This window comes from Anopheles stephensi, chromosome 2 (genome assembly GCF_013141755.1).
Source record: "Anopheles stephensi strain Indian chromosome 2, UCI_ANSTEP_V1.0, whole genome shotgun sequence".
NCBI lineage: Eukaryota > Metazoa > Arthropoda > Insecta > Diptera > Culicidae > Anopheles > Anopheles stephensi.
In genome coordinates, this window is record NC_050202.1 from 57802019 (window position 1) to 57824034 (window position 22016).

Here is a 22016-nt window from a genome sequence, read left to right on the forward strand (position 1 = left end):
AAATGCAACTCTACAGCGAAAAATCTCATACACTTTTCACAGGGAAAAACGGCAAACACCTTGTAATGCCCGGCCGTGTTACTGTGAAACTATGAACTACAATGCAGCAGGTGTATCAGTTATCTGTTTTTCTTTTTCTTCGCTCCTCCTCCAAACAGTTGCCTAGGCTGTTCCTCGTACGGTTCCAACAGTTTCCATCAAATGAAACCCCGGGCGAAAGCCCGCACAAAAACATCATCCATCATGTGCTTACACGATCGCTGGTACTTAGTATAAACGAGAGCGGCGTATAAAAATAAAATCCACTAGAAGCCCGGTAAACACAGGACTCGTATTTATGACATGGCTTCAATGGGCTCCCTACATTGGCCGGAAGCCGAGAACAACACCCCCCCCCCCCTGGAAATCGAGGAGCAGGCAACCAAAAAATAAGTCAGCGTAATGGAACAGAAGCGTGCGATAGGGGAAGGCTGAAAAACAAGCACCGTCCTTGCTGCGGCTCGTCGTCTAAATGGAGCGCACCGGGGACTTGCTTTCCATACACGTATGTGTATGTGTTTTTCCGCGCGGCTGATTGAAAGCGGCTGTGAGTGGCCCTGGTAGGGTTTCCTTTGTCCCCGCTTACATAACATGATACGGGCGGTACACTTCCTGCAGCATCCTTGCGCCAGACCTCGTGGCGATTTCTTCTGCCCCGGATCTTACAGCGGTGGCTCTCTGGGCTCACGATTAGAGCGCACTGTTGATTTGGTGGCAAAGGCAAAGGGCACGATAATGCTTTCCCTGTGCCATGGGCCAAAGGTCGCCTCGCTTCGTGCTTCGATGCTTTGGTGAAATTGATATTTTCGCTCGCCTTCCCTCCCCGAACTAAGGCTCCACGCGGGTGTCGGATGGATGTCGGCAATCGTGCATATGTGCCGAAGGAAAATACTGTGCCAGAGAAAGAAGAAGAAGAAGGAGCAGCATGAAAAAAAAAAAGAACTCCACACACTGTAATGCGATGTTGGCATTGGGGAGGAAAAAAGGTAATCAGCCATAGCAGGTGCGGTAAATGAACGGCAGCCGAGAAAAAGGGGGGGGAGGGGGAGGCAGATCCTTTTCCTGGAGCATCCTGGTGGCACGGCCCGACCCCGATGGAATCGACCGGATCGAAGAAACACTGAATAATTCAATTAGCAAGTAGATTAACTAGCCTTATCCGGTGTGTTTCTAAAAGGAGAACATAGACAGAGAGAAAGAGAGAGAGAGATAGAGAGGGAGAGAGAGCCAGAGAGCAAGGAAGTGTGTGTGATTGTGCGATGGGCGATATTGTATGTGATTTTTATTTCCCGTTTCGGGGTATCACGGCAAAACTTTTTCACTTGCGGCAGGTTAATGGATAGTTGTGTCATGGGAAGCTACGTCTTCACTATCATCTACCGGCTAATGTATATATTATTGAATCTTAGGAGAAAACATATGACGATGAGACAGCCACAAACTTGCTAGAATACATTAATGTTAAACAGGTAATGATATCTCTGGCACGATATTAAATTCATGCATTATTTAAAAAATAAAATCAAATGTATTGAAAGGAAAAAAGGAAATTTTTTTAATCACCAAATGGAAAATCAAAAAGCGAGTCATCTACTGTCGCTCTAATTTAAGTTGAAATCAAAAAATAGCTTCTGCTGACAAGTGAACACCAGATGGCGAAAGTTGCCGAACAATATTCATATCGTTCGCTCAGTTGAGGTTTATCGTTAGGTTTGATAAGCTTTCGTATGCCGTAAAGGTTGCAAAGTTTGTGAGAAAACCCCATGTAATTTATACAATACATCATAAGCAGAACAATAAGTAGTAAACACCAAATAAAGTCTTAAAGTTCATATTTAGAGAGGTTTTAGAGAGATTGCGAGATAGAATCGGGTCATGATGGATTCTACCAGGAATCTAGTCCCGGAATTAAATCAGGATTTTTTTCCGCCTTAGTTTACTGTGATCGGGGCGGTCCGGTGGCTGAAACGATAACGCACCGGTCTTCACACGGCAGGACCGGGATTCAATTCCCATCCAGACCGGCTCTCCGTACTTTGCTGCAGGTACCATCAAGTCACAGAAATCCAGAAATGGCAGACAGAGACCTCTCGAGGTTCTAGTGCCAAGGAAAAAGAAAATCGATATGAGTACAGTTACCATTTACGCATTTATTTTCTTTCTCAAATATTAAATAAATTATTCACTTTATGTGAAAGCATCCTTTATATCTCAATACTAATAATATAATTACCGTATAATCAAACCTTTGCCTCCTGTCAGCTAACTCCCAACCTTACGCACAAACCATACGTTTGATGAAATGAAAATTCGTTTCAAAAATACAAAGCTCATGGCACGTGTTTCCTCGCTGAAAAGTGCAAAGGGTAGGGGAATGGGGAGACAAAATACACATTTTTTACCGCCCTCGCCAAAAGCTAAGCACACCCTGTATAATTAGAAACATTAGATGCATTTATTTTCATTTAATCTCTCACGGAGAAGGGAAACCCATCCACCGTTCACCACCATGTGTCCTGTTTCGCTTTCGTAACGCCATTCCGAAGCTTCCCGGTTAATGTGTTCTGCTACATGAAACATTTAGCTTTCCGCACACCGGCACACGCTTTTTCCACCCAGCGCGTAGGAAGCGTGGATGTGTTTTTCACAGCTACGCATATCCATCGCTCGCTGGTTGGCTTCTGTAATGAAACCTTCATTTAAAAAACAACACGCAAAGCGAACATCCAAACTGGAAGTACTGGGGTCGTTTAATATTTGGCCATGACATCCGATTGCCAGAGGGGACTGTTGGAAGCACAGCGAAAAAAAAATACTCAAAAGCGCCAACAAAAATGATAGCCCAAGAGAAATGGGAGTGAACGGTACAAAAAAACACCTTTCAACCTCATCCCAAGCATTGGCGTACCGTGTTCTCACACGCTTGCCGGAATATTTCGTAAAACTAATTACATTTGCTAATCCCCAGCAACGGTACCCGGTGCACGTTTGAAGATCAGCCTGGTCGGTTCCACTTGCTCGCCGTGCGTGTGATTGTGGCTGAAATTTATCGCACCAAGTGTGCCCTCCGAGCGATGGAAAGCGTCGGCCGGCCATTGGTACGGCATATGATGGATAGTGGTATGCTACCGTGCCTAAGCTTCGACAGCTACGGATGCCATCGTGGATCGCCCGTTCCTCTCAAGGGCGAGAATTTTGAAGGTTGAATACAGCTTGACAGCTTCTGATGATGAGTGCTGCTAGTGCTGGTAGTGGTGGTCCTGTTGATTCCCGGGGCTCCCATTCCACACGGGTCACGGAATGGACGGAATGTTTCTTTAATGGAGTGGTTTAATGATGATGGTGGCGCCGGCGACTGCAGCATCTTCGCGGATGACTCGGGCATCGTGTGAAAGTGGTCATTCCAGCGAACAGAGGGAATTCGATGGTAGGGTTAGGATAGTAGTTTTAGCAGGGTTAGATATAAGGTGTACAAGAGGAAACGTGGCCCTGGTAAGGAAATAAAGGATATAATGGCAAATTTTATTATAAACAATGATCTAATAGTTTTTGCTTAAATTCGGAAATCCCAGAACAATTTTTGTTTTAATGTTTTAAGTCCTAAAACATGTTTTAAAATATCAAATAGCAGACCCTAGTAATGTTATTTGAGGCAAGTAACTCTTCTTTGGGCGAACCAGTGGCCGAGGAAACAGCGGTACCGGTCTGCACACGACAGGACCGGGATTCAAATCCCAACCAGACTGTCTCCAAGTCACAGAAAGCCTGAAATGGCGGGCCTAGAACTTTCAAAGTTGTAGTGCCAAGGAAGAACCCTTTTTTGACTAAATCAACACATCTTTTACAATTTTATCGCTATGAGTCTCACAACTTGCCTGTCAGGTGCTCTTGGTGCTACAACTTCAAGAGGATTTGACATGCCATTTCTAGTATTTTCCTTGACTCAATTAATCCGTAGTTAGATAGTTAGTCCTAGGTATTGAGAGGCGGTCTAGACGTGATTCGATACCCAGTCCTTTTAGCTCCGTTCAGAATAATCCTCTTGAAAGACTGGAGTGATCTTACTTGAAATCTCTCTCACTTCTTGATCTCAGGATTTCTTACTCTTAGTTCAAGCCTTCCATTTATGGCTTAGTAGACTTAATAATACTCGTTGAAGTCGTGTTGTATAAAAGGATAACTTTTGAAACCGTACTTGATAAGGATAAACGATCTTGCTTAAATGAAGTTATAATAGAACAAGTAAGTTGCAGCTGCATTTAGAGCACCCAAACATTTTCGCCTCGATCGATCACGTAAACATGACATCAGACAGAATTGCATTAAAATGTAGATCATCGTCCCGTTTGCTGCCGTACGCTGTGACTAATGTTGCAGCGGAAAAGCTCACACCAATTCCTTAACCTCATCCTTTGTGCCTCCACGTACTCTGTCCTACTGCCACCGCCTTTAGATGTCATCGGAACGTGATGTGACATTAAATTATTGCACCCGTGCAGTGTCTCGTGTCATCCCGTTGGTCAGCGAGTGGGCTATCATCGTCCCTCCAGTTTGACCCTACCAACCACGCAATCCTTCGGGGCACATCATCATCATCATTCTGGACGATGCACATGGACGGTCACGAATTTTATTTATGTCACACCATGCACACCGATCCGTGTTAGTAGCGCTGGTGCTCCCGAAACTGGGATGCCCCAGTATTCCCCATCGCTACCCGGAAATAATGTGCTTGATTGTGTATATATATGTGTGTGTGTGTTTTTAAAAGCCCGGTCGCATGTCGGTCCATAAAAGAAACCAACCCCCTTGGCTGGTGGAACGGACGGGAGGTGTCGGGTGTAAATGCTATCGGTGCCTGTCAAAATGGCACCGCTGTAATGACGCTTTTATGACGGATTGTTATTTTCGTGGTGCCATTAATTTGGGGGATTATATACCACGGTCGTAGAACAACTGATGGTAATGCATTTTATAAATAGAAAAAACATTGCAATTGCAACAGAGCCGTTGGTGGTGGTGTGTGTGTGATAAACAAGACTGGAGGAGATCCATAAAGAGAGCCACATTGTAGCACAATTTCGTGTAGATAAGCGTTATTTCGCTTATCGGAGGAATATTTAAAATTATGTTCACGAATGTGCCAATATTCCGACTACATCACCAGAATATTTCCATCTTATTTTACTTTTATTCAACAAAAGTCGGGCCCTGTTGAAAGTTTAATGACATGCTCGAATGAATATTTGATTTTTCGTAACTTCAGGCATTCGCCCATCCATTTACATACTTCACTGCTTTCTTTGCCAACGATCACATTCATATGATGATGTACGATACGGTAGCGGACTGAAATAGTGTTGAATTTTAAATCCCTTACCCTTCATTTTATTTAAGCTTAAAGTGAGTGCTGCCTCATCAACGATTCAAAGCTATGCAGCGGTAACAACGTAGAAAGATTCACAAACGAGTCTTCCACACTAGAGGCAATAAGCATTTGCCTTTCTCCCAACCCCGGTAAACGATATATTTTTACAACTTCAACCTGGTACAACTTTTTTCTGCGTACGCGTATGGCTGGGTGGGAGATTGACGCCACGGATATCAGTTGCGTAGGAAGTGAAAATGTTTTCTCAATTTTTGCATTTCACATGAGGGGCTTACATTCTCCCGAAAGAGTTACACCCCGAAAGAGTCAGAACGCGTCCCCCCGTCCTGCCCTTCCATCCTCACCAGCTTTCAGAACCCTAAACATTATTTATGGTTGTTTCTTTCCCCGTGACTTTACGCCACCGGGTATGGTGGGTCCGCCCACCGAAGCTGCTGCCCGGGCGGTGTGAACCGGCGGCTGTATGTACAGCTGGCACTCGGTATGCACTTGGCAGCCGGTACGCACGCGGTCGGTCGGGTATGCTTAATGCTCGTACCATGCAACAGCACTTTCACTGTTTGTTTGCTAGAAGCCACTCTCGTGCCACAAGCAAAGACGGTTGCTGTTGATGGTCGTGGTGGTAGAAAATGTTGGCGCTGGGAATAAAGGCGCCATATTTCGGTCGGGGTAAGATTTTTGCTGCCGGTAATCAATCTTGATTAGAGCGAAGGTGTAGTGAACGGGCTTTTTCGACAACCTTTCTCGATTTTGTCTGAAGCAGGTGTAAATGAGGCCCATCTAATCCGTTGGCGAACACCGTAGGTCGGGGTGGTTTTTTGAATAAATAAATGATATTCATTGTAGGGTGGTTGGGTAGCATGATCGCCAAAAAATTATTTGTCATTTCAAGTACAAAATGATGCGATGGAATAGGGGCCATACGTGCCATAGCTGGTGGAAATATTGACATGTGATGGCAATTTTGGTATAAGAGAGATACGTCTTCGAAATATTACTTTTATAAACGCTTTGCTTGATTTATGTATGGCACATGTAGCAGCAGGTAACGATAAATTCAGTAGCTGGTAAACAAGTTAAACATATTGGTGGGCAGACTAAAGAGAGAAAAATCAACACAATTGTGGCTCTATGTATGATCCATCAGGTAACCTGTGATGAGGATACCAGCCAATTTTCACCATTAGTTTTGTGTTTTTTTTATTTTACTTTAAGCAGTCTTAAAAACAAGCAAAGGAAATATTTTATTTGAATTATATTAACCATACCGCATTGTTTGGCGGTTAATGTTAACGCTTATCAGTAACACCATTCTAGAGAGAACAGTACAGGCAGAGAACATAAAAAAACCCATCTGCTCAACAAGTTTCCCACGGGCAAACATGACATTTCCAAACATCAAAAGGGTCCGTTCGCGTTCTGCCAACCTTAATCGCATTATGAACATTGTCGTCTTTGAGAAGGGTTTTATGTCTTGAGCCGCTTCCGGCTCCGGTCTTTTACACATGTCTGGCAAGTAAACATGATTGGTATGCATATTGTAGCGTGTATGCTCGTTCGCAGCTGTACCAATAACTTGACTGTACACGCAAGGCGTACAGATGGTCAAGTTAATGCACTGCGAATGATAATGGTGTGTACAAAAGATTTTTTTGTTGATTTTCACTTTATCGTAACATTTAGTAGAAACGATTAAACTTAATGTAAAAATGTAATTACTTAAAAAATTGTCCAAAAATGGAAGTAAAACTCTTAATGTTGATATTTAAACAACTTGTCTCAGCATAATGGAGGCGCCCGGTACTTTGTTCTGAAGCGTGAAAGACCAGGCGCCTCCATCATCATTTTTGCATATCGAATAGTAATATCAGACGTAATCAATAATTAGCAATCAATAGTACGATCGTGTTTCATGCAATGCACAGGAACGAAAATATAGTTTATTTACATTCTATACGTGTAATTTGTTCAAAAGCAAAAAGTACAATTACATTCCATACAATAACAATACATTTGACGAAACATACAGAGCACGGTTTCCAACGGTTTCCCGTAACACCGAGCAAACACACATTACAAATGTGTCAATACGTAGGAAATAAAATACGAAGCTATGCTTCATCATCTGTCTAACTGTAATTTGAACTATTTGTGGTCGATTGCGGTTTTACTTGCAGTATGGGGCACCTCATTAAATCAAGCGTATGTATGGTTACATAAAAAAAATGTGTCGAACGTGAACGTTATCGTACGTTAAACAACCACAACAAAAACTGGTAAACTTCTGCAAATTCATTCTAGCTAACGCTGCTGGTTCATCACAATTCTATAAGGCCAATATTTTCAACATCTTAGTTTCATTACATGTCTCTCTGACATCCTCTCCCTGTAGGACGATGTGTGCTTCCACGCGAGTTGCTTATTGATACCATTGTACCTTAGTTTAAAGCTTCTGCATACCGAACTTGCCGCTGTTACTTAACACTTTGTTCTGTGAAGCAGCCTGCTGAACTGTACTGCTAGTGATCAACGATCGTAACTTATTTAGCTTGCATCCTGGCAAGCTTGTTTACGGCGTAACATAACACTGACTAATCTGTGTGGCGTGATGTGTACAAAACTGGCGATATGAAATAAAATAACCTAAGCATTTTACAAACTATATGCCTCCATGTAGAAATCATAACCGATCATCGTGTTTAAAGCGTCGCTAGCATTACTAGACAGATTAGGGTAGTGCATCCGTAAGCAAACTAAATGCTTGCTTCTCAATTCTCTAGCACACAAATATAAAATATTGCACATAGCTATTGGTGTGTCATATGCGGTGCATTGTCACCAGGCCGCCGGATAGCGATTACAAGAAAATAGCGACACACCTAGTGCACCTTAAGGTCAAATATTTCACGCAACAGTGGTTCCACCTCGGATGGATTGACATTCAGGTAAACGCTGATTATTTCATCGTTCAAAAAGTGTAGGTCCGATATCTTCTGCATCAGCTTTAGGAATACCGAGCGTGCCTCGCATCCGGGATAGATGCTTTCCAAGTATCGACGTAGCAAATAGTAGTACGAGTTCTGTAATGTATTTGTAGAAAAAAAAATGTTTTAGTTTATTCTACCAAAAGGTAATCAACGGTTACTTACCTGTTCCAGTTTAATCACATCGGAGTGTATAGTTTTGGGACGATCGGGCGAAAACAGCGTTATGGCACACATGATTAAAATGATGTTCTCATCCGAGCGCCATTTCTTCTCGAACGTTCGTATGAACCGTTCATGCTCCTGGTACACATTACCCTTGGCAAGCTTGAGCACATCGGCACGTATGTTTGACATTTCCTCCTGGCTGTGAGGTATCTGGAAGTACAATTGTAAAAATTATTGTAGAACATTAAGAGGTTAAGAGCTCAGCTAAATCGACATACCTTCCATGTTGCTCTATCACAATCGTACTGCATGGCGGACCGTAGAATCATCATCTCCGTGCAGCCTCCCTTCAGCAGCGCCAGCTGATCCTCCTGGCACATGTTCTTGAAGGCGCTGATCTTCTTCGACATCTTTATCAAGCGTCGTATGGCAATGGCGGTTAAGTTTATCACCTTCAGCAGCTGCGGATCTTGCTGCGTTTGATTGCTCTGTGATAAAAGAGACAAAAATCGTTTCGCTCAGTAGCGATTAAACCATGACTAATCATCGCCAGTGCTTCCGTTCGAACCAATTGCAGCGCGTCACCATACACAGACAGCACAGAAGCCTTCCGTTATCGCACCACCAGCTCGTGCTCATGGAAATTGTTAATCAATAGATATATTTTGCCCAAAGTGCAAACACGTAACAACATTATAACCAGGCAAATACACAACAATCGAGGGGCCACCGATTTCAAGTACATTTTCGGTACACCAGCGGAACAGGTGTGCGCTGCATCGATGGTTATCGCTAATCAGTCGGTTGCCCTTCGTTATCAGCGGCGGTCCAAGCGGTGACCACCGCCGGACATTCCGTACCGATATTGCTAACCCAATCGGTGCTCGAGGTGTACACAAGCAGCCACCATTAATCTGCCCATGATTTGTTGTGTGATAAGTGAAGCGGGCCTATAAAATCGGAGAGGCATCCAAATGGTGGTGGTTGGGACTTTAAACGATTGGGTACAATTAAGAGAATCGTTTTGCAATGGAGTATGAGAGGGAAAGCATAATTTTAAAGGGAGATTATTACAAACGAAAGAATCTGTTTTACGATCTCTCAACATTTATTGAAGAAGAAAACAAGAGCGCGATAAGGTCCTGTAACAAACCTCGATTCAAAGACGATCCTCGTCTCAATCAATCATCCCACCATCATACCACCAACTCACCTTTATCCGGCAGTCGTCCGAGATGAGTGAGGCGAGATCATCATCCACCGGTGCGTACAGCGCTTTATTGGCCACAATCAGCTCGTTCAGCTTGGCTCTTTCAGCATCGTTTAACTCGATGCTGTTGCTGCCGACCGTCGGGTGATGGGTGGTCGACTGCTGGCTCGAGCTCGACCCGATCGGGCTGCTGTTGTATCCTTCGTACTCGAGCTTGATGGCCTGCATCAGGACCGACTCGAGCGTGTGCGGCATGACCGGTTTCGCTTCGATGTCCTGAAATATGCCCAAATCATCCGACGGCGGTACGATGATCGGTGGATCATGGCCAAAGGTGGACGATGCCGCAAACACAACGTCCGCGATGTCGCTCGAGCAGCTGGGTGAGGCTGGCTGGATTGCAGTGGTCATTTGCAGCTGATGGCTGTGGTTGTAGTTGTGGGAATGTACTAGGGAGGTCGTCGTGCTGGAAAGCAGCGGGTCGAGCATCGATGTGTACGGAGGCTCGTAGTTGGAGGTGGAGGATGGCGAAGCGGCTGCACTGATCGTACCCACCGGATCCGTAGCGATCGTCGCTTCTTGCATGATCGAGCGAATCATCTGATGTTGATCCGATGCCACCGAATCAATGCACGATGAGGGCAGATCCGTCTGATGAATTTGATGCTCAGTAGTATGGTGTGTGGCAGGTGGCAATTGTGGCTCTTGGTGCTGATGCTGCTGTTGTTGCTGCTGTTGTTGCTGCTGCTGCTGCTGCTGATCGTCTTCATCTTTCTGGGACGTATCGGCCGCCTCTTTGATCGTTTTCACAATGTCGGAATGGTTCATCATCTTGTTGATCATCTGCAGTGCTTCGGCCGGTGAGCTCATAAACTTGTTCATCACCTGTAGCGCATCTTCCGGTTGGTTCATAAGCTGCTGCATAAACTGTAGCACATCGGCCGGCGAGCTAACGATCTTTCCGATCAGCTGAAGTGCATCGGTCGGGGAGCTCATAAACTGGGCAAACACCGTCAGCGCATCCAACGGAGAGTTCATGATTTTGCTAATGATCTGCAGTGCATCTCCCGGTGCGGTAATGAAATGGCTAATCAGCTTCAACGCATCACACTGAGAGTTGATAATTTTGGACATTATAAATACTGCATCCTTGGGGCTTTTCATGAGCGATGCGATCGTTTGGCTGGCACGGGTAGGATAGTTGACGATCCGATTCACAATATCCTCCGCACTGGAATCGATCGTCACGGGGGGAAGTCGATCGTCATTTCCCAAAGTGCGTCCGCTAGATTGCGATGATTCCGGTGGTTTCGGACCACTGCTAGACGACTGTAGGGAGGCAACGGCAGACGAAAGCAGCTCCGCATCCGAGGAGAGAGAACTGTGCGGATTGTGGTACGCAGACGAGCTGGGCGTACTGCTCAGCTCGGATGGTGAAGCAATCCGACTGTAATCGTTCGAGGTACCATTGGATAGCATCGATTGATTGGAGGAGTTAGAGGGAGCTGCTTCAAGGATCGCGGTCGTTGTGAGGATCGTCGACGAGTTGCTCGCACCACCCGTCTGAAGCATTTCGCCCGTGCCATACTCCGAGGACGAGGAATTATTCCAACAATCACCACCATCGAACGTTTCCAGTGACTTTTCCCGCTTTATCTTGGCCGGCACGCTGGTCCGGCCCGGTGTGGTTTCACGATCGCTCGTTGCGCTGCCCGCTTCCGAAGCGCTCCCATTGCTCTGCCTCTTTTTGGCACGGTTCTGCTCTATTTTCTTTCGCTTCAGCACCTTGTCCTCCTCCGACATGATGTACTCCTTCTTCATGCCGATCCGGAAACACTTCTCCAGCCGACACTTTTGGCAGAAGCGTCGCGTTACGACGGTAATGTCACAGTTTTCATTGAACGGACACGTAAATCCTTTGGTGGAGAGGGCATTGCGCCGGAAAAAGGCCTTACAACTTTCGCAGGTAACCGCATTAAAGTTGTAGCCGAGCGCCTTGTCCCCGCACACGCTACAAATTTTGCTGATGGCACTGTTTGCTCCCATCGCGTCACCGTCCGGCACCGTACCACCGTTAGCCATCGTAATCGTTGTCGTCGACGCCGTCGTCATGCGGGGCACACTTGTCGTACACTGCGCGGTCAGGTAGTTCGAGATCGGCCGTGTGGTGGGCCCGAGGTTTATCTTACACTCGCGGCTTATCTTTCCGCTTGTTGCCTCGCCCACTCGCGCTGGACACGCCTGGATCGGTACCGTGGTACGTTTTCGTCGTCGTTTTCGTTACTGTCGCGTTTGTTCGGGAATCGTTCCGTGGTTCTGCCCGTTCCATCGGATCACTGGTGGACTGCTTCTCACAGCATCAAATCTTCCGACAAGGGATACAGCTTCAAAATCCGTCGAACCACCCCAGCAGTCAAACCGGAGTTATCACTTATCAGCTGATCGAAGCACCATCGGTCGATAATTTTGCTGCTCTGTCGCCGATTACTCACCTACCATCTGGCCTGTTCGACGGACTCGCTGGACAGCACTCCGATCGGGGCGAGGGGTTAGTTGTGGGTCCGTAAAAATGAATTTAATTCAATTGAAAGTACACTGCAGTCCGTCGCCCTGCCCCGTTCTTCCATCGATCGTCTCTTGTTTATTTACTCTTCACGCAGCGACGTAAATACATTGCGTACGAAATCCACAACTACGGGAAAATGTTTCCTGTGCTGTCAGTCGGGTGACAGCTGCTGGCCCACTGACAGCTTGCTGAGCTGTCAAACTGCGAGCATCGCTTTGTTTACGTTTTATTCATCAACAAAACAAGCACGCAGCATCAAAAATGGTGAGTAAAATATAGCGTTCAAAATGTTTTTCCTATTAATTTATGCATTTTTCTTCCTTCCCCACAGGCACGTAATGCGGAAAAAGCGATGTAAGTGGCATGTTCTGTAGGATGTTTTAGATTCCGTTAACCACGCTTTGTTTTCTTCTCTGGCAGGACAACACTGGCTCGATGGCGGGCGGCAAAAGAAACCGAAACGGGAAAACAGGAACGCCGTCCGTACCTCGCTTCCGAATGTCGCGATCTGGGACAGTGCGAAAAGTGGCGCCAGGAAATCATTCGAGAAATATCGAAAAAAGTAGCACAAATTCAAAACGGTAGGCATGACGCTCACTACCTATGTGCTCCACAGGTTGTAAATGCGCACTTCTGTTCTTTTCTTTTTTAGCCGGTTTGGGTGAGTTCCGTATACGTGATTTAAACGATGAAATTAACAAACTGCTGCGGGAGAAACGACACTGGGAGAATCAAATATCGGATCTGGGCGGACCACACTACCGGCGCTATGGTCCGCGGATGTTCGATGCAGAGGGCCGAGAAGTGCCCGGCAATCGGGGATACAAGTATTTCGGCGCCGCGAAAGATCTTCCCGGAGTGCGTGAGCTGTTCGAGCAGGAACCACCACCACCACCGAAGAAAACTCGTGCCGAGTTGATGAAAGACATCGATGCCGATTACTACGGCTATCGGGACGACGATGACGGTATCCTGCTACCGCTGGAAGAAAAGGCAGAAAAGCAAGCGATACAGCGTGCCGTGGAGGAGTGGAACAGTGCGAAAGGTACCCAACAGTCGACGGAGAAGGATGACGACGAACCGGACATTTATGGGTCGGATGCGTACATTACCCGCGATCCGGAAAAGCAAACAAAGGAAGACCCGATGGGATTGCTTGGGCCACGGTTTACAGCGCACGTTCCGGTCCCCAGTCAAAAGGACATTGAAGCTGCCTTGTTGAAGAAGCGAAAACAAGAGCTGATGAAAAAGTACGGCATAGAGGATGATGAATAAAGATCACACACACGCATGGGAATGTTCGTTTTTGTAAGAATTTATTATTACACATTCAGTAAACGTTTCGACACGGTTTGCACATTCTAACTTATTGCGCGCACACACACACGAGAATATGCGGGTTCCCTTCTAGCACCGGAAAGGATATAGAATGATATTCACATCTCTGAGAGTAGTAGCACACGAACATGGGTGCATGTGTGTGTTGCTGCAACACAATGTGGGAAAGCAGATACAGTCCCGCGCTACTATTCGGACCCTACTACTTGGCCTTGGCTAACTGATCACTTAAGCTTATCACTTGCTCGGTCAGGACACTGATCTGTTCCTCGTAGTTGAGCCGCGTGCGGGACTAAAATAATACCAACCCAAGAAGGCGGTTAATAATCGGGATACGGCGAAGGAACACACCTTTCACTTACCAATTCATCTTCGATGATGCGGTAACGGCGCTCCTCTTCTCTGTTGGCCTCCTCTCGTTCCTTTAGACGATTTTTTAAAACCTCCAAATGGGTTTGCAGTCTTTGACACTATGGCAATAAGGAATGATGCTTGTTAGAACTGGGCAAAGCTAATTAAACGACGTTAGGTTGTGCTTACTTCAATGAAATGTGAAGCCAGTTTCGATTCAGCGCGACATTTGTCATGGAACAGTTCTTCGATACTTTTCGTAAAACACGCGGTCAGCTTCTGTTCCCGTGTTTGCACCTCACTCTGCTGCTGATTGTCCTCCAGTGTTCTGTAGGGGAAATTGTCATTACACTAAGTTCTCTTTGGTTTTTAAGAAGAACAAAAGCACTTACCTATTTATGCCGTCCGCTCCTTGGCTGAAGATGTCCTCCTTTTGCTCAACCTTTGGCGCTATTCGAATGTGACTAGAGGTTTCTATTTTCAGCAGCTCGTACTGGGCCCGCCAATGGTTCAGCTCCTTCTCGAGAAACACTATTCGATCGTCCTGGCTAACGGCCGTGGTGGTGGTGTTGTTGTTGTTGGTGCCATTATTTTGCCCCTGGGACGCACTGTTCGAGCTGCCGGTAAAGTGGTTGTAATGGTTTTCCACATCCGTTGTAACGCTTAGTCCATCTTCGCTTCCAATCTGCAAAATAAATTCGTTAGAGATAGTACCTAAGCTCCCACGCTTGTCGCTTACCGTGCTTGCCGCTTCCGAAACCTTAGATTCAAGCTCCGAATTCCTTACGGTCAGCAGCTCAAGCTCTTTCCGCAGCTTCTGCTCAACGGTCGCTTGCTGCTGCAGTTCCCGGTTTAGCCCCTCGATACGATTTTGCAACTGTTTCACTTCCGCACCCTTATCCTCCAAGCTGTTGGACAGCTGTACATTTTCGAGAATTTTTTGCTGCAGCTCCTCCGCGATTACACTGCCGCCTTCCGAGCCCGGCAGGGCAGCGTTGAGGTCGTTGTTGGATGATTTCGTTTTAAGCGTTTTCCCGCCGGACGCTTTCTTTAGCTCGTGTTCTAGATTTTCCTGCAGTGCCGCCACGCGCCGCTCCAGTTGCTTGTTGCGGAACCCCAAACTGTCCACCTCCTGTTCGGACTTTCGGAGGGTAGCCTCTTTCAGGCGCAGCGTTTCCCGCAGGGATGCATTTTTGTTCTGTTCATCGAGGACGGCCCGCTTGAGAACGCTTGCCTGGGCACGGAGCTGCGTTAACAACCACCGAAACGATAATCAGATTAAATTGGACTCGCTTAAGCAACAGCCAGGCGCTCGCCAGGGTCCACTGATAGCAACTATCAAAACACGCCCCCTACTCTTCCGGGAACGGAGCGAAAGCTGACGACAAGCAGCCGTCCGGTCGGTACGCATACTTACTTTTGAGTATTCGGTGGCTAGTTTCTGGTATTTGTTGGAGTTTTCTGCTTCCATTGCTTCCATCTACGGTCCAGTAGGTTTCACTAGAAGGAATGAACAACTATTTTTTCTACTGCTCCTGTGTCACAACAGATTGTTTCCGACATGCATCGGCTTTCGAAGCAGTTTGGGAATGGCAAATCCGTTTTGTTCAGTTAGCGACACATGGTTTCACAAGCAATATTGCTAATCGTTGGAAAATCACTCGAAAGGCGGTTGTTTGCACGGTAGCGACAATATAGAAACTTTCATTCCATTGCACGGAAATTATGGAACAATTTTTCTCCCTTTGACCGAGAGTGACAACGGCAAGAAAAACATTTCCTCCAATGATTCGCGCACCCATGCACGCACACATACGCACTTCGTTGTATACAACTTTGGCAGCTCGGGTGACAGCGGGTGGTGAAATATTTCAGATGAAATCGATGTTATTTAAAATTGTGATTATTTGGAAAAGAATTGATTTTTGTTTCTCGGAAAGTATTGCTTAAGACTGTTTTTAAAATTATTTCGCAATTTTTCCTCCTCTTTAAAAGGTTTTTCTTCAAATTTCTGTCCACGCAATTAAGATGCTGAATACGCTGATTGAAATATTTCACACCCTGGCACACGTTTGACGTTTAGCGCTGAATAGCTTGACAAGGTGATAGTGCAAAAGCAAGCAACATCGGATTTTTTTTTGTGTCCAAAAGGTGCATTTTGTTGGCGCAGCTCGAGCAATTTTCGGTCGGCAAAGAAGAAAGTGTCCTCCGCAGCAATTCGGGGTGTAGTGCATTCCTTGCGAAAGTGTTGCCGTATGTTGTGTTTGGGTGCGTGTTTTGTGCGTGTTACTTTCGTGCCCGGAACAGTAGCTGCCATATTCTGCCCAGTGCCTTCAACGTAGCTCGACGGAATCCAAAACAATTTGTCTGCCTGCGCTCAGTGCACAGCAAACAATCTTTGTCATCTTGGGTGCTACCACCACCATCACCAGCAGTGCCAGGGTGCCAGGGTGCGGGGATACGCTAGGCAAGGAAACGCGAACGCAAAGAAATCGCCAACAGGGTGTGCGGGCTGGTGTTCAGTGAGACAAGCGTACGAGGAGTAAAACCAGCTGTAAAATGTTAGCCCTACTGAACCGCATCCTGGACTGGTTCAAAAGTCTGTTCTGGAAGGAGGAGATGGAGCTAACGCTCGTCGGGCTGCAGTATTCCGGCAAGACAACTTTTGTCAACGTAATCGCCGTAAGTGTCTGGCTGGCTACTTTCCAATCCGAACCATAGCCGCACCCTTCAGGTTCCCTCTATCTGCTGCGCCACAGCCGTCCAGTTGAACCGAAGTGCCGCGTCCGCTGTTGTAAGTCGGATTGCTTGGCAAACACACACACATGCACACGTACACACGCTTAACAAAGGCAAATCCCGTTGTGCTGGGTGCTGTTATCATCGTTGCGGGTTAATGTGTCCAGGGAGATGAGTCACGGCGCAACCATGCCTGAACGCGCCGTATCAGCGAAAAGCGGCTACCGTGAATTGTTGCTCGCGGTGGCTGTTGCTTGATGAAGGTCTACCTCCTCCCCGAAAAGATGACACACTTTGGCCGCTGCGGACGTCACAGTCAATTATCGATTTATTTTTCCATGCTGGTGCACGCGCTTTTCTCCCGGGCTCGGGATGTTTTCTGCTGCCGGTCTCAAGCAGTACCGTAATGCTACAATGTCACCACACTGTAGCCATGCCGAGGGAACGGAAAATATTTACCAAGCGTGGCAAAGAAAGCGACCCAGGCAGGGACCAGTGAGGGGTGCGAAAATATTTCCATGAATAACATATTTCGGAGGCCAGATTATCTCGTTCGTCGAACCCGCCGTTAAATGGTGGTGGCGGCCGAGTACCAACAAGCTTATCAGAGCAAACTGAACGTGTTCGCGTGCATATATTTATATCGCTGAAGATGGCTTTGTTTAATGTTTCTTTCATTCGCTTTCCAGTCAGGACAGTTTTGCGAGGATATGATACCGACCGTCGGCTTCAACATGCGCAAGGTGACGAAAGGAAATGTCACGATTAAGGTGTGGGACATCGGAGGTCAGCCGCGTTTCCGGTCCATGTGGGAACGGTACTGCCGGGGTGTGAATGCAATCGTGTACGTACTGTCTGTTGTCAAGCGGCAAGATTTGTCACTCGTTCACCACTGATTGTTTTCGTTTTTATTTTAGGTATATGGTGGATGCTGCGGATTTGGATAAAATGGAAGCATCGCGCAATGAATTGCACTCGCTGCTCGATAAACCGCAGCTGGCCGGAATTCCGGTGTTAGTGCTTGGCAACAAGCGGGATATTCCCGGGGCACTGGAGGAGACTGGACTAATCGATAGAATGTGAGTGGCTGGGGGTTTCGGATTTTCAACGCGGTTATACATCATACTCCGTTTAGTTTTGCATAATTTTACTTCAATTTTTGCAATACACAGGGAGCAAAGATTATTGTATGCTAGAGAAGTGTTAAGTGAATTTTATGTGGGTTTTAATATTTAAAGCATGAGATTTTCCGCTTTAAGTTCACGACTAGCCTTTTGATGATTCACTTTCATGTCTCTAAATGCTATTGCCACAAAATATTGATTTTCTCAAAGTTTTACTGATTTTAGGGATAGATATCACTTCTAGACATATTTTAAACCCTAGTGTACTGATTAATTCCTCGTTGCAAGATATTTTATTAATTTAACTTACATTTTAGCAATATAATTTCTACATTTCTAACCCTTATTTATCCTTTTTCATTTGTTGCAGGAATTTGTCTAGCATACAGGATCGGGAGATCTGTTGTTATAGTATTTCTTGCAAAGAAAAGGATAACATCGACATCACCCTGCAGTGGCTAATCGCACACTCGAAGAGCCAAAGCCGTTAAACGGTGTGCGGTGCTCTAGAATCAAAAGTAGAAGCTCCTACGCGTGTGTTGTTCGGGCCACCACCACCTCCGGGCGAGGGAGTAGACTTCTGGCCTGAGGCAACCACAAATCCAAACCAGAACAGAGAGAAAGAAGAAGAAACAAAATCTCATATTCTACCGTCGAGACGGCTGTCTCAAAACTTTAGCTGCTAATAGTAAGCCGCCACCCCGAAGCAACAAAGGAATTACAATGTGGATAGTGCGTGTGCGTGTGTGTGAGAGACTGTGAAACCTGTGGACGAAGATCAATCATTAGGCAACGAGTCGTGGCAACGCGTGGCGCATCTGAATGACATTGGGAGGTAAGCGTTTACAGTCATATTTACAATATTCTGCTACATGGGAGAGTACAATATGGTGTGGGCTGCCATGTGGGACTCTTGCTACTGATCATAATGGCATTAGGAGAGAGAGAGAGAGAGTGGGTATACAAACCTCAGCAAAACGCCTGTCCAGATGCGTCGTGACACACTAGAGTTGTATTATCAGATCACATGGTGATGCGAAGTCCTGTAGCAGCGATCGCAATTTATCAGCCGCTTAAAGACTAGTGAACAGTAGTTGCCCCCAACAACCACAAGCACAGCCACAAGAACAATGCGATTTTGCTAAGCTAATGAAAATCCACTGGAAAAATCCCGACGCCTAGGCAGTGCAACTGATGCGTTTCGTTCTAAAAGCAGAAGAAAAAAACAGAAAGGCGTGACTGATGCGATAACACCGATTGTCAGAGGGTAGTGCAAGAACGCAAATTACGTACACCGCATTGTTATCGTTAGCCGGTTGTGCATCGATTGCAGACGAAACTGCACTGTAGAATCGATTGCTGCGAACTGATGATTTGCCATTTGCCTAGAGCGTTTACCGATTTCATGTCTCTGCTTTTGACTCGGATGGGCGTCATTTAGCGAAAAGGGATCGAAGCAGAAAATAGAGCAAAGAGATCGAGATTTTTCAAGCTGGTTCCCACAACAAGCGTTTCACTGTGCGTTCCGAGAGAGTTAGGTGGAAAGTTACTGAAAGTGTTACATTGAATTACATTAGCAGCCAGTTCGTTTTAATGCAACTTCAGCAGCAGTTCACCGTATCCTAATACCTATCGCAAAGAATCGTGAGACAATAGCGGCATGAATGGAGCGCATGAATGAGTGATTGGATGTGTGTGTGTGTAAATGACAATGTATGCATGGGTTCGAGAACTTCTGCTAGCAAAAAGAAAACATTTTTCATTTGATAGTAGATAAAAGCGAAATGCGATAAATTAGCTAACCAGAAGTAATCGCAACAACCTTACGTTATCCATTACTGAAACAAACAGGGTTCAGCCAGCTGAAACACAGCTTAGTGTGTATAATTTTGCATCGTTTTTCGTCTGCTTCCAAGTGAAAACAAAAACAAGAGAAAAAAAACTGAGAAGGGGGAAAATATGTTGTTATATGGCACGAAATTTTATTTGTAAGACTTTTAGGCATAATCTTCCGTTTCCGTGTGTTTTGTTAACCGAATTTCTTTCTTTTTTTTAACAACGGTCTTTATGATTTTCTTCCCAACGCGCGCTTTAATTCGAATGATCTTCGGTTCGTGTAATTCGGTTGCAAACTTTTGTGATTTTTAAATATAGTTTTTGTAAACGTTCAAATAGAATACACTATATTACCAAGAACGCTATACTATCTATCCAAAACGATAAGACACAAACACGATGGCCTCAGTAGTCGTGCTGATGGATTCCTGGAAGAAGCCAAGTGTTACAATTCCCCGTCACGAATAGAGAAATCCATTGCCGAATTGAAAACAAGCAAAAAAAAACTCCAGTAATATGAGCCGTTAAAATGGGGCCGTTAGATAGTAGCGATTTGAAATATGAACAAACAAAAAAGGAGGAAAAAGTTTGCGATTCAAGAACAAATGGTTGAGTGAAAAGAGGAGCAACAAAGGAAATCGACACTGTGCAACATTTGGGGGAAAACTAATTAGTAATCTATCTTGATACCAATAATAACAAACCAATAGAACGTTGAAGTGTATATATTGACAAGCATACAATTATAACGCAAAACATATATTAAAAACAAAACAAAATAAATCAAACAAAGAAGAAAAATGGGGAGCCCGTTCGATGGAACATGTTATCAGAATCCGAATTGTTGTACAGACCGCGTATGGAAAGCATTTGCGTAACTCTTTCCATGCGCAGTTCGATTGCTTTACTTAATTGCTTTTCTAAATATTTGCCAAAAAGATGACAATAATTAAAATTTATCTTACTTTTTTATAGTTATACATACTTAAATTTTTGCTTTTAATTTAACCATTCGATATACAAAAGTGCAGCAATTACTGGGGTATTATGGTGTTGAATACCGCCTACAAGATCTTCTCCCTAATCCTACAAGATCGTCTTGTCCCATTCGTTCGAAGAGATCGTCGGAAACAATCAGATAGGATTCCGAATGGGAAAATCAACCACCGACCAGAGCTTCACGATACAGCAAATCTTGGAGAAGATGGCGGAGCAGTAGCTCCACTTTTACCATCCCTCCATTGATAGCCAGGGTAAAACTGTACGACGCAATGAGCTCTTTTGGAATCCCGGCCAAGCTTTCTCGGCTTGTACGAATGACAATGGCCTACATTCCGTGCCAGGTGAAAATCGATGGAAAAGTTGGTCCTTTGCTACCACCACGGGCCTGCGCCAGGTAGATGGGTTTTCCTGTCTCCTTTTCAATCTGGCGCTAGAGAGAGCCATCCGTGACTCGGAGGTGGAAGCTTCGGGGACCATCCTCTATATGTCAATCCAGATCCTGGCCTACGCTGATGACACAGACATCGTTAGTTTGAGGGGTGATGTACATATAGGTGACCGCACCTTCGAAGTCGTCCGCAACTTCACCTATCTGGGGTCAAAAGTCAGCGCCGAAAACAACATTGATGTGGAGTTACGCGCAAGGGTAACGCTGGCTACCAACCGGTCATACTACAGCCTGAGGAAACTTCTCCACTCTAAATACCTGTCGCGACGGACGAAGCTGGGACTTTACAGAACTTTTATAGTCCCAGTACTCCCATTCGCCTCTGAGACATGGACTCTGTCCAAAGCTGGCGAAACCATCTTAGCCGCGTTCGAGAGGAAGATGCTCTGAAGGATTTTTGGCCCTGTATGTTTGGATGGGCCACTACAATGACGAGCTCTTACCATTGTGCAGCGAATTAGACTCACCTGGCTCCTGGTCACGTCAAGAGAATTACACCGGACGACCCAGCCCTTAAAGTCCTTTTAGGCCATCCACACGGACAGAGGAGGCGCCGTAGGCCCAAATTGAGATGACATTTGGGCCGGCCCGGATAACGGATTGGTGGACGATGGCTCTGTGAGCGGTATCGAGGATTCTTGCAGCAGGCCAAGACCACGAAGCGGTTGTAGCGCCTGATAAGTAAGTAAGTGAGTTAATCATTAGATTATTTATCTAGGTTCCTTATTGACCTAAAGAAGAAGAGTTCTACTATCCCTAGAAGTCTTGGACTGCCATTCCTAGCTTCCTTGACGTTATTTTCCCGTAGCGTTTGATTTGAAT

General features: G+C 45.6%; 4 protein-coding genes across 4 annotated transcripts; 2 read left to right on the plus strand and 2 right to left on the minus strand.

Moving 5' to 3' along the window:
* Positions 1 to 7326: 7326 nt before the first annotated feature.
* LOC118506367 (nuclear hormone receptor HR96) lies at positions 7327 to 12473 on the minus strand. Its single transcript, XM_036043390.1, has 4 exons — positions 9794 to 12473; positions 8859 to 9068; positions 8578 to 8790; positions 7327 to 8508 (listed from the first exon to the last, which is right to left on the minus strand). The coding sequence occupies exons 1-4, from the start codon at positions 11900 to 11902 to the stop codon at positions 8308 to 8310; spliced, it is 2733 nt and encodes a 910-aa protein (XP_035899283.1). The 5' UTR covers positions 11903 to 12473; the 3' UTR covers positions 7327 to 8307.
* Positions 12474 to 12500: 27 nt separating this feature from the next.
* On the plus strand, positions 12501 to 13653 carry LOC118506370 (pre-mRNA-splicing factor ISY1 homolog). The gene is made up of 4 exons (XM_036043392.1): positions 12501 to 12620; positions 12688 to 12710; positions 12777 to 12937; positions 13009 to 13653. The coding sequence occupies exons 1-4, from the start codon at positions 12618 to 12620 to the stop codon at positions 13629 to 13631; spliced, it is 810 nt and encodes a 269-aa protein (XP_035899285.1). The 5' UTR covers positions 12501 to 12617; the 3' UTR covers positions 13632 to 13653.
* A 2-nt stretch (positions 13654 to 13655) lies between these two features.
* LOC118506368 (protein phosphatase 1 regulatory subunit 21-like) lies at positions 13656 to 15876 on the minus strand. Its single transcript, XM_036043391.1, has 6 exons — positions 15463 to 15876; positions 14785 to 15291; positions 14438 to 14730; positions 14235 to 14373; positions 14057 to 14164; positions 13656 to 13986 (listed from the first exon to the last, which is right to left on the minus strand). The coding sequence occupies exons 1-6, from the start codon at positions 15523 to 15525 to the stop codon at positions 13897 to 13899; spliced, it is 1200 nt and encodes a 399-aa protein (XP_035899284.1). The 5' UTR covers positions 15526 to 15876; the 3' UTR covers positions 13656 to 13896.
* Positions 15877 to 16124: 248 nt separating this feature from the next.
* Positions 16125 to 20532, plus strand: LOC118506371 (ADP-ribosylation factor-like protein 8). Its single transcript, XM_036043393.1, has 4 exons — positions 16125 to 16727; positions 17474 to 17628; positions 17702 to 17863; positions 18279 to 20532. Exons 1-4 carry the CDS (start codon positions 16605 to 16607, stop codon positions 18397 to 18399), a joined length of 561 nt encoding a protein of 186 aa, XP_035899286.1. The 5' UTR covers positions 16125 to 16604; the 3' UTR covers positions 18400 to 20532.
* Positions 20533 to 22016: the final 1484 nt, after the last annotated feature.